Source organism: Leucopleurus acutus (assembly GCF_964270905.1).
Source record: "Leucopleurus acutus genome assembly, chromosome: 16".
NCBI lineage: Eukaryota > Metazoa > Chordata > Mammalia > Artiodactyla > Delphinidae > Leucopleurus > Leucopleurus acutus.
In genome coordinates, this window is record NC_139158.1 from 64,641,291 (window position 1) to 64,657,527 (window position 16,237).

The 16,237-nt window shown below is 41.3% G+C and overlaps 1 protein-coding gene across 1 annotated transcript in view; it reads left to right on the forward strand.

Annotated features, from left to right (window-relative positions):
- Window positions 1-16,237, forward strand: part of CNBD2 (cyclic nucleotide binding domain containing 2) — a gene marked incomplete at both ends in the record, with an annotated part of 49,177 nt that overhangs the window by 20,080 nt on the left and 12,860 nt on the right. Inside the window, 3 exons of the mRNA XM_082858223.1 lie at window positions 5,864-5,978; window positions 12,037-12,214; window positions 14,125-14,245. Of these exons, the coding sequence (XP_082714349.1) occupies window positions 5,864-5,978; window positions 12,037-12,214; window positions 14,125-14,245 (414 nt within the window). The remainder of the gene's footprint in view (window positions 1-5,863; window positions 5,979-12,036; window positions 12,215-14,124; window positions 14,246-16,237) is intronic.

Here is a 16,237-nt window from a genome sequence, read left to right on the forward strand (position 1 = left end):
TCCACTAGATTCTGAGTGTAGACAAAGTTGTCAATGCCGACTACCAAGTGATTAGTACAAACTCTGTGAATTACAAGAATTCAGGATGGGGAACTCTCAAAAGGCTGAAGGCTCCAAGGAGGGCTTCCTGGAGGACGTGAGGTGGGAGATGAGCATTGAAGTGTTGGGCCCTTAGACAAAAGTAGGGGGCAAGATTTGTTGTGTGCTGGAGCTGGCTCTTCCTGGCCTGAGAGAGCTGATTGTTAAGTTCTCAGGAATTTTGCAAGTCAGTACACATGATAATTATTAAAAATTAAATTATATAAACCTACAATTAACTATTGAAAACAAGGGTAATAACTACTGAAAAACTTATCATTTCCTGGATTTATTGCATTTTACTATTATCTATGCTTTTTTGAAGTTACTTTTGCCCATCGTATCCATATGGTGGAAGTTACTTTTGCCCATCGTATCCATATGGTGGAAATCTCTACCATTGTGCACATCTCTTCTCAGTTCCACGTGCAGTGACTTCCCATTGGTAGCTGAAAATCGACCATGGTGGGAGTATGTACACACACAATGGAAATAGGCAGACGCTCTAAGTCAGGTCTTGATTTATGGCTTTGCTTATTGTCTTAAGAAAGCTATAGAGAAGATGTTTATAATGCAGATTAAATTTCAGAGTGGGCTGGGTCTGTAGCCATTACATTGTAAAGAGCAGAAAATTAAGGAAATGTTTTCCAGTATTTAAAAATGACTCATCATAGATTCATCATAGAAGTTATATAATTGATGAACAGGTGAAGTTCTGATAGACATAGTGTTAAAGCTAAAAGAGGTTTTAATTTAATGAATATACTTTATAAGAGGGTGAGAAATAGTTTACCAGTAGAGTACAAGTCAGACTTAATAATATTAAATTTATAGATTGGGATGCAAATTCATTTGTCAAATTATGGTTGAATTGTGACTATAGACTAGCCACTGATATGAGTTCAGCCAAAGTCAATAAAAGCATTCTGTGAGAATCGATTGGCTATATGGAATTTCCAATAAGAGTGTGGTATATTTTATTATTATTTATAAATTGTGTGTAACACACCGTTCATAACAGTAAAATGTATAGACATGCATACATTTTACTCAAGAGCCGGTTGTTTCAGCATCACCAGGGATGTGTTTGTGTTGTGATTTTTGGGTTCAGTCCCAGAGAACAGTCAAGTCTAGCTAATGCAAGCAGGAAGGGATTTACTGCGGGATGTTAAATGGCTAACAGATTTACTGGTGAGGGGAGACCTGAAGAAACAGGCTCAACTGAAAATGACTCCCAAACGACTCCAAATCAGAACTCCAAATCGGAACTGGACTGTCACTGGTGCTGCTGCTTCTGCCAAGTTCAGGAAGCCACCGTCTCCACTAGCAAAGTGGATGTCCCACAGTTCCAAAACCAAGCCTTGCCCAGGTGTACTGGATTGGTGGAACCCAAATCACATCCAGAGCCTTAGCTTCAAGGTACCTTGCAAAATGTAGTGTTTGGTTTCCAGCCTCTACACACTAACACTAAAAGGGGATTGGATGCACAGAATCTGACCCAGAGGAGGGCGAGGATGAGGATGAGGCCCTTGCCAGTGGAGGGGAGAAGAGTTTGATAAGTTTGGAGAATCCTGATGGTCATGTGAGGAGAGGTGAGAGAAAGCCTAGAAGAGAAACTGGTGGTAGAGAGCCCTGAAGGCCAACCTGAATAATTGGCCATTCTTTCTCCCCCTGATATCTGCTTCCTCTTTCCTAAAATATTGGGGTGATTGCCTCCAAAGCCAAGAATGCCATGTGTCTGCAAATTTAACTCTAAGCTCTTTTGATACTGTATAACCAGAAGAGATGGGGGAGATGAGCAGTAAGGGATATAAATTCAAGACTTTCTTTACTCAGTATGATGGTTACATCCTGACCAGCAGAATGTTCTTAATCTGGTTTAGCCTTCATTTCTTTATCTGTAAAATGGGACGGTGTGCTTACTTCATAAAGTCTGTGAGGATGAGATTAGCTCAGCACATGCTCACTCACCTCAGTCACCCTCTAACCCAGTGGTTCTCAAAGTGTTGTCGCTGGACCAGCAGCGACACCTGGGAACTCATTAGAAATGCAAATTCTCGGCCCCACCCAAGAGCTATTAAACCCAAAACTCTGGGAGAAGGGGCTCAGTAATCTGTGTTCTGACGACACTGACATCTGCTTCTGGGTGGTTCTGATGTGCACTAAAGCTGGAGGACCCCTGATCTAAGGGAACAGTTTTCAAATTTTGGTAAGCATGGCAGAGTCCTGCCTCACCCCAGAAATTCTGCTTCATTAACTCTGGAAATCTGCATCTGAATAAGCGTCACAGGTGATTTCTAATGCTTGAACTTCATTCTGAGAAAAATAATACAGATGTCACAAAGTGACAGCAGGTAGAGAGCCTCTTGCCTAGCAGATGAGTTGGTTTATCCCTTGTAGTGTTTTGCTAAAACCTGATTTAATTGTTAATGCGAAGATTCTATATAAACGTTCTGATTTCTGACTTCTTTTGAATATTCAGAAGATCAGGCTATGTTCTGGTGTGGCTCCTCTGGTTGGAGTTGAAGTGCACCTGCCACCTCTAAAGGGACTGCTCTTTTTTTCTCATTTTAATTTCCCACCTGACCAGCTGCTTAAATGTTCATCTGCTAAAAACAGTTGTCCCGACTCCTGTAGTTTACTGATATTGCCAATAGAGGGAGAAATCAGCATCGGGTGGCTGTGCGTCCTTGGGGTCGCGGCAAAGTTGGAGAACATGATTTCTGCTAGCATTGCAAACATAATTAATGCCCATAATCAACTCATTTTGAACAGTTTATCACTTGGGACCACATGGTGAAATTGTTTTTTCCACAGATACAGATGCGATTAAAGACACATGAGAGTCTTTCCAGAGAGAACTGCTCATGTGTGTTTCTCCAGTACCTGCAGTTCCTGGTAGATAAATGTTTGTTGAATGAATGTTGAAAAAAGCTCCTAGCACAATGCCTGGAATATAATAAGGGCTTATTAAGTGTTTGATCTCTTCTTCTCCTTCCTGTTCAGCAGTAATCTATCTTGAACCTTAACCCTTTATAATGTGTCTTTTAGAATTCCTACTTAAAAAGATTAAGATTTTATAAAGTATGAAATGCATAAGAAAAATGACGTATCTTTCTTGCCTCTCAGATTAGAAAATATTAAAAGGGTTGTGAAAACCCAGTTGTCAATGTACCACAAAGATGTATTACAACAGGTTCTGTTAATGCACTGTTGGACAGAGTGTAAACTTATCTAACATTTCCAGGGGCTTTCCTGGTGGCTCAGTGGTTAAGAATCCGCCTGCCAATGCAGGGGACACCGGTTCGAGCCCTGGTCCAGGAAGATCCCACATGCCACGGAGCAACTAAGCCCGTGCACCACAACTACTGAGCCCACGTGCCGCAACTACTGAAGCCCGCGTGCCTAGAGCCCATGCTCTGCAACAAGAGAAGCCACCGCAATGAGAAGCCCATGCACCACAGCAAAGAGTAGCCCCTGCTCACCGCAACTAGAGAAAGCCCACATGTAGCAATGAAGACCCAATGCACCAAAAAATAAATAAATAAAATAAGTAAATTTATTTAAAAAAAAAACAACTTATCTAACATTTCTGGAGGGCTGTTTGGAAATACGTATCAAAATTTAAAACATGCATAATACCTTTAGGAGTGAATCCCAAGGAGATAGTCAAGCATAGGTATTGTATTAGGATAAACTGGATTAAGCCACAATTATTTTTCAAATCCTCAGATCTCAGTGGATTGACAAAGTATATTCCTTCCTCCCACTACCTGATCATAGCAGGTCAGCAGGAAGCCTTACTCCTCATGTCACATGGAGACATGGGCCCTTCTTGACCCATGATTCAATGATCAGTAGAACAGGAGAAGGTAATATTGAGAGTCAAGTGATGGCTTTTATTTATTTATTTATTTAGGCCTAGCTGAGCGGCTTGCAGGATCTTAGTTCCCCAACCAGGGATCGAACCCGGGGCCCCCGCAGTGAGAGCATGAGGTCCTAACCACTGGACCACCAGGGAATTCCCTGGCTTTTAAAGTTTCTACCCAGGATTATCACAAGTCACTTTGCTAAGGAAATTGGCCAAAGTGGTAAGAAGGCCATGCCTAATTCAAAGGGTAGAAAAGTATAATCCTGCCATGTGCCTGGAAGGAGAACTCAAGTACTTGCCTTAATGACCACTATGGGCATTAAGATGTAAGTACAAGGTTATCAGTTAAAAGTTGCTGTCCACTGCAGGTCACAGTATTAATAGTCTAGAATTAAGCAATCTAGTGCTAGAACAGCTGTCCTAGGAAGTCATCAAGAACCCAGACCCCTTCTAGCTTCTCCCTTCATCGTCCACAGTTTATGGCTTTCATCCTAATGGCGACAGTATGGCTGTTCCACCTCCAGCCATCACATCTGAGTTTCAGGCAGAAGGTAGTGGGAAGGATAACCATAGCTTTCCTTGGAGATTTATCCATCAGTCTTCCACTTATATCTCATTAGCCAGAATTGAGTCACTGCCAGCCCCACTGTAGGAGAGTTTGGGAAGGTGGTGAGTTTTTTTAAACTGGAGATTTTGTTGTCCTGAACGAAATCAGAGTTATATATAATACTGGCAAATTAGAAACAACTAAATATTAATCTTCAAAAATGTTTTCCTGAGGTGTAACATATATGCAATAAGGACCTCAAATCTAAACTTTTACAGCTTGATGAATTTTTACATATGTATACCCCTGTGTAAGCATCACCCAAATCAAGATAGAGAACATTTTCAGTACCTCAGAGGCTCCCTTATGTCCTTTCCCAGACAAAATGCCCCCACACAGGTAACCACTCTTCTGACTTCTGTCACCACAGATTACTTTTGCCTATTCTTTAACTTTGTGTAAATGGAATCGTATCGTATGTGCTCCTTGTGTCTGACTTCTTTTGCTCAACTGAATATTTATTTATTTTTAATTTTATGTAAATTATGGCGTACATAGAATAATATGCAGTCATTAAAAACAATAGCATAGAACCATATTGCTTGGCATAAAAAGATGTCCTTGATATATTATTGAGCTTTTAAAAAAGTTACAAGAGTCTGTTTTACATAAAAGGACTTATTTATGAAAAATTGTATCTATACATCTTATATGCTTAGAGAGAAGAGTTTGAAATAATATTCACCAAAGTGTTACCCTTGTTATTTCTGGGTGTTAGGATTAACATAGTTTTAACTTTCTCTATGTTCTTCTTTGTTTGATTTGAATATTTTTTAAACTTTTAGTTTTGGAATGATTTTAAATTTACAGAAAATTTGCAAGAACAGTACAAAGAATTCCTGTATAACCCTAACCTGGCTTCAACAATTATTAACATTTTGCCACATTTGCTTCTATATATATGTATATTTTTTTCCTGCCAGAATCATTTGAGAGTTAAGTATCATTCATCATATTCATTTACCCCTATATACTTAAGTGATTATTTTCTAAGATCAGAAATTAACCACAGAATAATTTTTGAAATCTAGGAATTTAACATTGATATAATATATAATCTATAGTCCATAGTCAATTTCACCAATTGTCCCAATAACATCCTCAATGGTGATTTTTTTTTTTTTTTTAGTTCTCAGGCCTCTTTAGCTATTTGAATTTTTTATGATGAGTAGCTAACATTTTCATTTTTAAAAAGGGCCTGAAACCACTTGCGTTAAGCAAGTAAAACAAAAGAGAGCTTATCTTCAAAGCCTAGCCTACTTGGAGCTGGGGTTGACCCTTCTGCTCGTGTCTCTTGACGTGTCCAGGGCAGCTGTGAAGTACTGCAGTTGATAGACCTTGCGACCTCGCCCTTCCACCACAAGTGGGTCTGGCAGCACCTGCAGCTGATAGACGACAGACCTCCAAACACCCACCTCAAGGGTAAGCCGACATCCACATCCGGCAGCCCGCAGCACGGCAGGGGGTGCCTGATCCTGTGGGTTCTCAGCGCCTGGTCCACAAAATCTTAGAAATCTAGAGCTGGAAACGCCTGGCAGGATAGACATCCTTCTTCTACCAGCTGTGGAAACCTGGTCCACGTGGCCCTCCGAGGTGAGGCTCCTGCCCACCCTTGCAGCCAATTTCAGCCTTTCCCCTTTGCTTCAGGTTCTCACAGGGAGAGGGGTGGAAAAAAGAGAGCTTGGAGCTAGACAGAGCCAGGTTTGAATACCACTGATTAGCAGGGTGATTTTGGTGAGTACTCAAGCCTCTGGGCCTGGTGCCTTGGGGTCTGTCGCTGGTGTCGTGGTTAAGAGCATAGGCCCAGGGCCAAGCTATGATTGAATTCAGGGTCCTTCTCTTACTAGCTGTGTGGATACTGGGCAAGTGATTCCATGTCCCTGCACACCGATGCCCTCAGAGTCTGTAAAATATGACTCATGGTCCCTGCCTCATAGGCTTGTTATAAAATTAAGCAAATGAATATATAATGCTCTTAGAACACTACCTAGATGCATTAGTATATAGTAGATGTTCACTCTCATCATCACACAGGTTACTAGGAGCGCTGAATCAGATCATGTGTGCACAGGGCCTGGGAGGTGCTCAGTAAATTTCAGCTCTCTTCTCATGTCAATTCTTTTTTTCTCTCTTTTCCATTGCTAATCCACCAGAGAAAAAGCCTCATCCCACACATTTCCCCCCCCATTTTTTTTTTTTTTACTGTGGCAAAATACACATAATGTAAAGTTTACCATCTTAACCATTTTTAAGCACACAGTTCAGTGGTATTAAATATATTCTTTTTCTGACCTGCCTTCTTTTGGACTATTTTGTATGATGCCATTTCATTTTCTCTGTTGGCTTATTAGCTCTAACTCTTTGTCTGTTTATTTTAGTGGTTGCTTTGTAGTTTGTTGAACATACCTTTAACTTATCACAGGCTACCTTCACGTGATATTATGCCACTTCACATACAGGATCAGAACCTTACGACAATATACTTCCATTTCTCCCTTCTCAGATTTTGGGCTATTGTCAAATAGTCTACCTTCACATATGTTAAAAACCTTACAATACACAGTTGTCACTTTTGCTTTAAACAATTATCTTTTAAATATATTTAAGTAATAAGAACAAAAGTATTTTATATTTACCTATGTGGTACCATTCCTGATGTTCTTCATGCCTTTGTATAGGTCCAGATTTCCATTGTACAATTTCCTTCTGCCCAAAGTATTTCCTTTAACATTTCTTTCAGCTTTTCTATGTCTAAAAATGATTTTGTCTTAATTTTTAAAAGAAATTTTTTGTTGGGTATAGAATTCAAGGTTAACAGGGTTTTTTGTTTGTTTGTTTGTTTGTGCTCAGTATTTTAAAGATTTGCATTAAAGTCTGTCTTCTGGCTTGCATTGTTTTCAATAAGAAGTCTGCCAACCTTCTTATCTTTGTATAACCTCTTTGCATAACTTTGTATATCCTTTGTACGTAATAATGCCTTTTTGCTATGGCTGTTCTCTTTTCTTCCAGTTTTATTGAAATATAATTGACATACAGCACTGTGTAAGTTTAAGGTATACAGCATAATGATTTGACTTAAATACATCATGAAATGATTACCACAATAAGTTTAGTGAACATCCATCATTTCACATAGATACAAAAGAAAAAAATTTTTTTTTCTTGTGATAACTCTTAGGATTTACTCTCTTAATAGCTTTTGTATATAACATACAGCAGGGTTAATTATATTAATCATGTTGTACATTACATCTCTATTACTTAGTGTTTATCTTATAAGTAGATGTTTGTACCTTTTTTAAAATTTTTATTTATTTATTTTTGGCTGCATTGGGTCTTTATTGCTGCCCGTGGGCTTCCTCTAGTTGTGGCAAGCAGGGGCTACTCTTCGGTGCGGTGTGTGGGCTTCTCATTGCGGTGGCTTCTCTTGTTGCAGAGAATGGGCTCTAGGCATGCAGGCTTCAGTAGTTGTGGCATGTGGGCTCAGTAGTTATGGCTCACAGGATCTAGAGCACAGGGTCAGTAGCTGTGGCGCACGGGCTTAGTTGCTCTGCGGCATGTGGGATCTTCCCGGACCAGAGCTTGAACCCGTGTCCCCTGCGTTGGCAGGCGGATTCTTAACCACTGCGCCACCAGGGAAGCCCCAGATGTTTGTACCTTTTGACCACCTTCATCCAATTCCCCCTCTGCCCTACCCGCTGCCTCTGGTAACCACAAATCTGATCTCTTTTTCTATGAGCTTGTTTATTTTTGAAGGGTAATTGACCCACGGCACTATGTTAGTTCCTGGTGCACAACATAGTGATTCGATATTTCTGTACATGGTAGAGTGATCACCACTGCCTTGCCCTGGTTGGTTTAAAATTTTTCTCTTTATCAGTGGTTTTAAGGAATTTGGTCACACTGTGTCTTCACAAAATTTTTGTCATGTTTCTGTGCTTGGGGTTCATTTAGTTTTTTGGATCTTTGGGTTTATATTTTTCATCAGATTTGGAATGTTTTGACCATTAAAAAAATTTTTTTTCTATCTTTCCTTCTTTCGCCTCCACTTTGAGGACTCCAATCACATGTATATTGGACTGCTTGAAGTTGTTTCACTGATGCTCTATTAATTTTTCGTTGTTGTCTTTTTTCTCTCATTTTTGATCATTTTTATTGCTGTGTCTTCAAGTTCAGTAGTCTTTCTTCTGCATTGTCTAATCTGATATTAATCCCATCCATGTATTTTTCATTTCAGACCTTGCAGTTTTCATATCTAAAAGTTTGATTTGGGTCTTTTTTTTTTTCTTAAATAATTTCCATGTCTCTGCTTAATATACACACAATTTCCTCTTTGGAATACAATTATAATAACTATTTTAATGTCGTTGCATACTAATTCTGTTATCTGTGTCATTTCTGGGTCAGTTTCAGTTTATTGTTTTTTTCTCTTTATATGGTTCATATTTTCCTACTTCTTTGCATGGTTGGTAAGTTTTCACAGAATGCTAGAAACTGTGAATTTTGGGTGCTATGTATTTAAAAATTCCTGTAAATATTTTTGAGATTTGTTCTGGGATGCAGGTAAGTTACTTGGAAATATTTTGATCTTTTAAAGACTAGCCGTTAAGCTTTGGTAGGTAAGATCAGAGCAGTGTTTAATCTAGAGCTAGTTTTGCCCCATTCATGAGACAAAGCCATTCTGAATATTCCACAGGTGCCCATGACTTGTGAGGCTTTCTATTCTAGCTGTTGAGAACAGGAACTATTTCTGGTCCTGTGTGAACTCTGATTATTTATCCCTCTAAACATTTTGGGTGGTTCTTTCCCCAGCCTTGGGTAGCATTTTTTATCTATTACTGCATAACAAATTATCCAAAACTTAGTGACTTGAAACAATATTTATTATCTCTCAGTTTCTGTGGGTCAGAAATCTGAGCATGGCTTAGCCAGCTGCCTCTGGCTCAAGTTCTGTCGTGAGGTTGCAGCTGTCTGCCAGGGTTGTGGTCTCATCTGAAGGCTCACTTGAGAGGGACCCACTTCCAAGTTCACTTACGTGGCTATTTGCAAACCTTGGTCCCTCACCTTGTGGGGGTCTCTACAGGGCTGTTTTATGACACTGCAGCTTGCTTCCCCAGGAGTGAGAGAGAGCAACACAGAGTATACCCAAGGCAGAAGCCTTTTAAACCTAGCCTCAAAAGTGATATCCCATCACTTCTGCTATATTCTATTTATTAGAATCAAATCCAGCCCACACTTAACGGGAGGATAGTACACAAATGTGTGGCCATCAGGAGGTGGGAATCACTGAGGGCCATCTTAGTGGCTGCCTAACCACTGGTGGTTTCCTAACATCATTCATGTATTGCTCAGTACTCAGCTGAGACCAAAGGGGACCCTCGGAAGATCTTCAGAGTTCTCTCTTTGTGCAACTCTCTCCTCTCTGGGACTCTGCTCTGTGAACTCCAGCTGCCTTGTCTTCCCTGGACTGACTTCTGTCTCATTAATTCAGAGAGATTGCTGGGCTCCTCCTGGGTTTCCCTTTCCTGCACCATTGCCCAGAAGGTCTCCAGGTGGTCGGCTGGGGCAATAGTAGGGCTCAGCCCATTTGTTTTCTATCTTGCAGGGATAATGGTTCTTCATGGTGTGATGCCCAGTGTCATGAAAGCCACGTTTTTCATGTATTTAGCCCAGTATTTTATTAGTTTCAGGTGGGAGAGTAGTCCCTGTTACTCTGGCTGGAAGCAGAAGTCTAGATCTATGGTTCTTAATAGCTGAGTTTTATTCTCTTGTATGGATATACCACAATTACACCAATTACCTTTTACAGATATTTTGGGTTATTTCCAATTTTTCGCTATTACCTTACTGTGATGAATTTCCTGGTGTGTTTATCTTTGCATACTTGTGCACAAAAACATATTGGATAAATTCTTAGAATTACTGGATCAAGTATTTGGTCCAGTGTGTACTGGCTATGCACATTTAGAATATTGATAAGTATTGCTAAAATGCCTTCTGAATAGGTTGTACTTAGGGCTTTTTTATATATGCTTTGTTTTTCTAGGCCTACTCCTTGTGTGGTTCGAGTTTATTTCTATTAACATTAATTTTAATACTAACACTGGAGAGGTTTTTTTTTTTTTTTTTTGGTCGTGCTGCACATCTTGTGGGATCTCCATTCCCTGACCAGGGGTTGTACCCAGGCCATGGCAGTGAGAGCCCAGGATCCTAACCACTAGACCACCAGGGAACTCCCAGAAGATGTTTTTTAAATCAATATCATTAAGGTTTCATTTTCATACAATAAAAGACACACATTTAAAGTGTGTAGTTCAATGAATTTTAACAAATTTACATCTGTTGTAACCACCACAATCGAGTTATAGAACATTTCCATCACCTCCAGAAGTTCCCTTGTGCCCCTTCCCAGTCAATCCCTATCCTTCACCCCTGGCCCTGGGCAACCACCGATCTGCTTTCCATCACTATAGGTTACATTTGTCTTTCCTAGGGTTTCATGTAAATGGAGTCCTATAGTATGTACTCTTTTGTATCTGGTTCCTTTCACTCAGCATAGTGTTTCTGAGTGGTATTCTCTTGGAGATCTTTTTATTTTTTAAAAAATATTATTTTATTTATTTTGGGGGGGGTTGCGTTGGGTCTTCATTGCTGTGCGCAGGCTTTCTCTAGTTGCAGTGAGCGGGGGCTACTCATTGCGGTGGCTTCTCTTGTTGCGGAGCACAGGCTCTAGGTGCATGGGCTTCAGTAGTTGTGGCACATGGGCTTCAGTAGTTGTGGCTCACGGGCTCTAGAGCACAGGCTCAGTAGTTGTGGCTCACGGGCTTAGTTGCTCCGCGGCATGTGGGATCTTCCCGGACCAGGGTTTGAACCCATGTCCCCTGCATTGGCAGGCGGATTCTTAACCACTGCGCCACCAGGGAAGCCCCATGTTGGAGATCTTTTTATTAATGCTCACAGAGGACCTAATATGTTCCAGGCACTGTGTTAGGCATAGCACATACTTTATCTGTAATGCTTACAATAGTCCTAGGAGGATTCCAAGAGATTGAGACTTGTCCAAGGTTCTATGGCTGGTCACCCATTTATTTTTTATTGCTCCTCCTGCCCCCAGTCCCGGTTTGAAAGCCCAGGTAAATGTGATCTGTTAATGGAAAGACATGAGCTTTGAATCAGAAACACCTGAGTTCAAATACAAGCTTCAGCCCTTTCCTGGGTGTTAAACTCTGCTTCTCATTTTCTCTCTTAAATAAGGCTAATGGCATTTGTCTAGATGTAATGGATGTAAAGGCTCTCGCTCAGGACCTGGCACAGAGGGATAATAGTGGAAGCCACAGTGTTTTTCTTTCCTGTTTTTCTTAATTCCCCCGTACATCAGACTAGCCACACAGGAGATTGTGATATACCTCCAGACACCTCCAGCACAGCCCTCATGTATGCAAAGACCCATTAATGGGTTTTCCTGTGCTTTCTCTAACAGATCTGTCTCCTGTGGAGAGATTTAAGGAATTCCAGATCAAATCATATCCTGTACAGGATTTTAGTTCTCTGAAACTTCTGCATCTCCGGAAAGCCCAGGAGCAACAGGGATCCAGCTTCAGTAGGAAGATTAAAACCTCAGCAAATACTCTCCCAAAGACCTTGGGCCCAAAGATCAAGTAAGCTTTGCCCTTGACAGATAGAAGGGTCCAGATTCTGGTTGAAAAGGGGGATATAACTTACAGGGCAGAATGTCAGGGATGCTGGGGAGGGGGCGGAGGTAGCAATCACAGCTTGACCCCAAAGGTTGGGATGTGTGCAGAAGGCAGCCTCCAGAGGTCCTAGGTTTGATATGGGGACTGCCTTCCCTGCCTCCAGCTCACAGGGCCCCTTTAGGTGGTGGCTGCTTCCTTTCTCAGGGAACCCATCTGAAGAAGAAGGGGCAGGACACAGTTTTTGGTGATGACATTCTGTTTGTATATCACTGGGCCTTTTTGACCCTGAGCTTTTTTTTTTTTTAAACATCTTTATTGGAGTATAATTGCTTTACAGTGGTGTGTTGGTTTCTGCTGTATAACAAAGTGAATCAGCTATACATACACATACATACCCATATCTCCTTGACTCTGAGCTTCTTAAGAAAAGTCTGCTCATTTAAGGGAGGCAGTAGATAAGTGCTTTGGAGTCAGTCCAATCTGGGTTCAAATCCTGGCTTGGCCACTTACTTTAGCTCTGTGTCCCTGTGCAAGGGACTTGACCTCTTTAAGCCTGTTTCCTGGTCTGTAGCTAACAGCATCTAAGTCTCAGTTTGTTGTAAACCAGCAGTTAAATGAGATAATGATAATTATAGCTAACACTTATGGAAATGACTCTGTGCCTGGTACTGGATTATCTAATTTAATTCTCCCAACAACCCTACAAGGTAAGTACTGCTATTATCACTCACATCTTTCAGGTGAGAAAACCAAGGTACAGGGAGAGATTAAGTTACTTATTCAAGGTCACACAGATAGAAAGTGGCAGAGTCAGGATTCAAACCTGAGCAGCTTGTTAGTGCTCAGTCTTGCTATCTGGTATGATCGTCATGACAGAAACAAGGTGGATGCACAATGAAGGCTGTGCTTTTTGCCTTTCCTGGAGAGGAAGGGACATTCAGTGGGCACTGGCCTAGAGGCAGCTCAGTGCCCGCCCCTTCATTACATATGAAGTAAAAATATCATACTAATAATGGCATCAGTGTCACAGTCTCCTTGGTGCCCCAGGGAATCCTTTGCCTGTTAACATTTCCAGCCTGCTTACCTCCGTAATGAGCACCCTGTGGTTGCTTTGTTGTTTTTACCTCTGATGGATACTCTTTCCAAAGGATCCAGTGTTTGAAATCCCAATCCTAGTTCTTCTGAAGGTAGAGATGGAACAGACTTAGTTTCTCTGCTGTAAATAGTGAGGAAAAAGAGGACAGGCTGTCCCCACATTAAAAAATAGACATGCTGGGCATGTCCTGAGAGGCAAGAATGGAAGCCTACCTTGTGTATATGTTGGGTGAGTTCAGCTATGCTCTCAGCTAATGAATAATCTTTTCCCTGCCTCTAATCCAGATAGCATACTTTGTCTCTTCCTTCTACCCAGCCTGAGACCAAAGAAAGCACAACAGGATTGCCTGTGTAAAACTCACTCCAACGTGAACAAAGTACCGAGTCTACAGATCACTCAGGGAAACCCGTTTTTGTGAACAAACAAATGAAGCCATCTCTTCTCTGCCTGCCTCTCAAGAAGAGCCCCAACCTCCGCTGTGTCCCCAGGGGGACAGAGCTTACTCTTTCTCAAACTAGTCTTTCCATTTTTAGACAGCTCTGACTTAGAAATCCCCTCCTTGTGCTGAGCATTAAGTCAGCCAGCCTGGACTTCTCACCCATCAGGCCTGGCTCACGTGCATGCCTTCTCCCTGTTAAACCTCTCCAAATCCTGACAGTTTTCTCACCACCTGGGAGAAGGGAGGGGTGATCTCAATTGAATGGGGGCTGCTTATCCAGGGCTTCATGAACTGGCTGTGTTACAAATGAGTTCTCTCTAACAAGGTGTCAAATTTCAGATCCAGGTGTCCTCATTTCATCGAGTGTCCCATGATTGATACGAAGTATGGTGCTCTCCCCAAGGAGGCTGCAGTGGGGGCCTACGTGAAGATTCACACTGTGGAGCAAGGAGAAGTCTTGGTAAGTGTGCAGAGAGAGCCTTGTTCACAATAGAGTGTGTAACACGAAGGGCTGGGGGTGCTAAGTAATGAGAGTAAATGTTTAAAATCATCCTGTTCTAAATTCGGTGATATTAAGGAATATTGTTTGATTTTTTTAAGATATGATAATGGTAATGTGGTTATGTTTTTTAAAGAGTCCTTACGGGACTTCCCTGGTGGTCCAGTGGTTAAGACTCCACACTTCCATTGCAGGGGACATGGGTTCTATCCCTGGTTGGGGAACTGAGATCCCACATGCCACGCAGGGCAGCCATAAATAAATAAATAAATAATAAATAAATAAATAAGAGTCCTTATATTTAGGAGATACATATCTAGATATTTACAGATAAAATGATATGACATCTAGGACTTGCTTTAAAATAATCCAGGAACAAGGCAAGGATGTCCCTTCTCACTACTATTCAACATTGTTTTGGAAGTCCTAGCTAGTGCATTAAGAAAAGGAAGTTAGGGCTTCCCTGGTGGCGCAGTTGTTGGGAGTCCGCCTGCCGATGCGGGGAACGTGGGTTCGTGCCCCGGTCCGGGGGGATCCCACATGCCGCGGAGCAGCTGGGCCCGCGAGCCGTGGCCGCTGAGCCTGCGCGTCCGGAGCCTGTGCTCCGCGGCGGGAGAGGCCACGGCAGTGAGAGGCCCGCGTGCCGTAAAAAAAAAAAAAAAAAAAAGAAAAGGAAGTTAAACACATACAGATTCGGAAGGAAAAAATATAGCTGTCTTTGTTTGCAGATGATATGATTGTCTATATAGACAATTCTAAAGAATCAAAAAACAAAACAACAACAACAAAAAAGAACAAATAAATTTCCTGGAGCTAATAAATGATTATAGCAAGGTCACAGGGTATAAGGCAATGAACAATTGTAATTTGAAATAAAAAACACAATGTCATTTACAATAGTAACAAAAACTGAAATACTTAGGTATAAATCTAACAAAATATGTTCAGGATCTATATGCAGAAAACTATATGACTATAATGAAAAAATTCAAAGAAGCTTTAAATAAATGGAGAAATAGTCTATGTTCGTGGACTGGAAGACTCAGTATTGTTAACATGTCAGTTTATCCCAACTTGATGTATAGATTCAATGCAATCCCAATCAAAATCCCAGCAAGTTATTTTGTGGATATTGAAAAACTAATGCTAAAATTTATATGGAAAGGTGAATATAAACAAACTGATAAATCCATACAATGAAATATTATTTGGCAATAAAAAGAAATTAGCGGGACTTCCCTGGTGGCGCAGTGGTTGAGAGTCTGCCTGCTGATGCAGGGGACACAGGTTCGTGCCCCGGTCCAGGAAGATCCCACATGCCGTGGAGCAGCTGGGCCCGTGAGCCATGGCCACTGAGGCTGCGCATCCGGAGCCTGTGGCCGCTGAGCCTGCGCATCCGGAGCCTGTGCTCCGCAACGGGAGAGGCCACAACAGTGAGAGGCCCACGTACCGCAAAAAAAAAGAAAGGAAATTAGCTAGGGAACCATGAAAAGACATGGAAAAATTAAATGAATATTTCTTTTTTTTTGGCTGCACCAAGTATGGCTTGTGGGATCTTAGTTCCCCAACCAGGGACTGAACCCGGCCCCAGCAGTGAAAGCCCAGAATCCTAACCACTGGACCACCAGGGAATTCCCTAAATGAATATTTCTAAGGGAAAGAAGCCAGTATGAAAAGATTAAGTATTGTATGATTCTAATTATGTGACATTTTGGAAAAGTCAAAAATATGGATATAGTAAAATGGTCACCAGAGGTTTGGAATTCGGGGGAGGGATAAATAAGTAAAGCACAGGGGATTTTTAGGGCAATAAAATTACTCTGTAATTACTGTAATGGTGGATACAAAACATTAAGCATTTGTCAAAACCCATAGAACTTTACAGCACAGAGTGAACCTTAATGTATGCAATTTGTAACAACAACAAAAATCATTTAGGAGATGGGGAGGGGG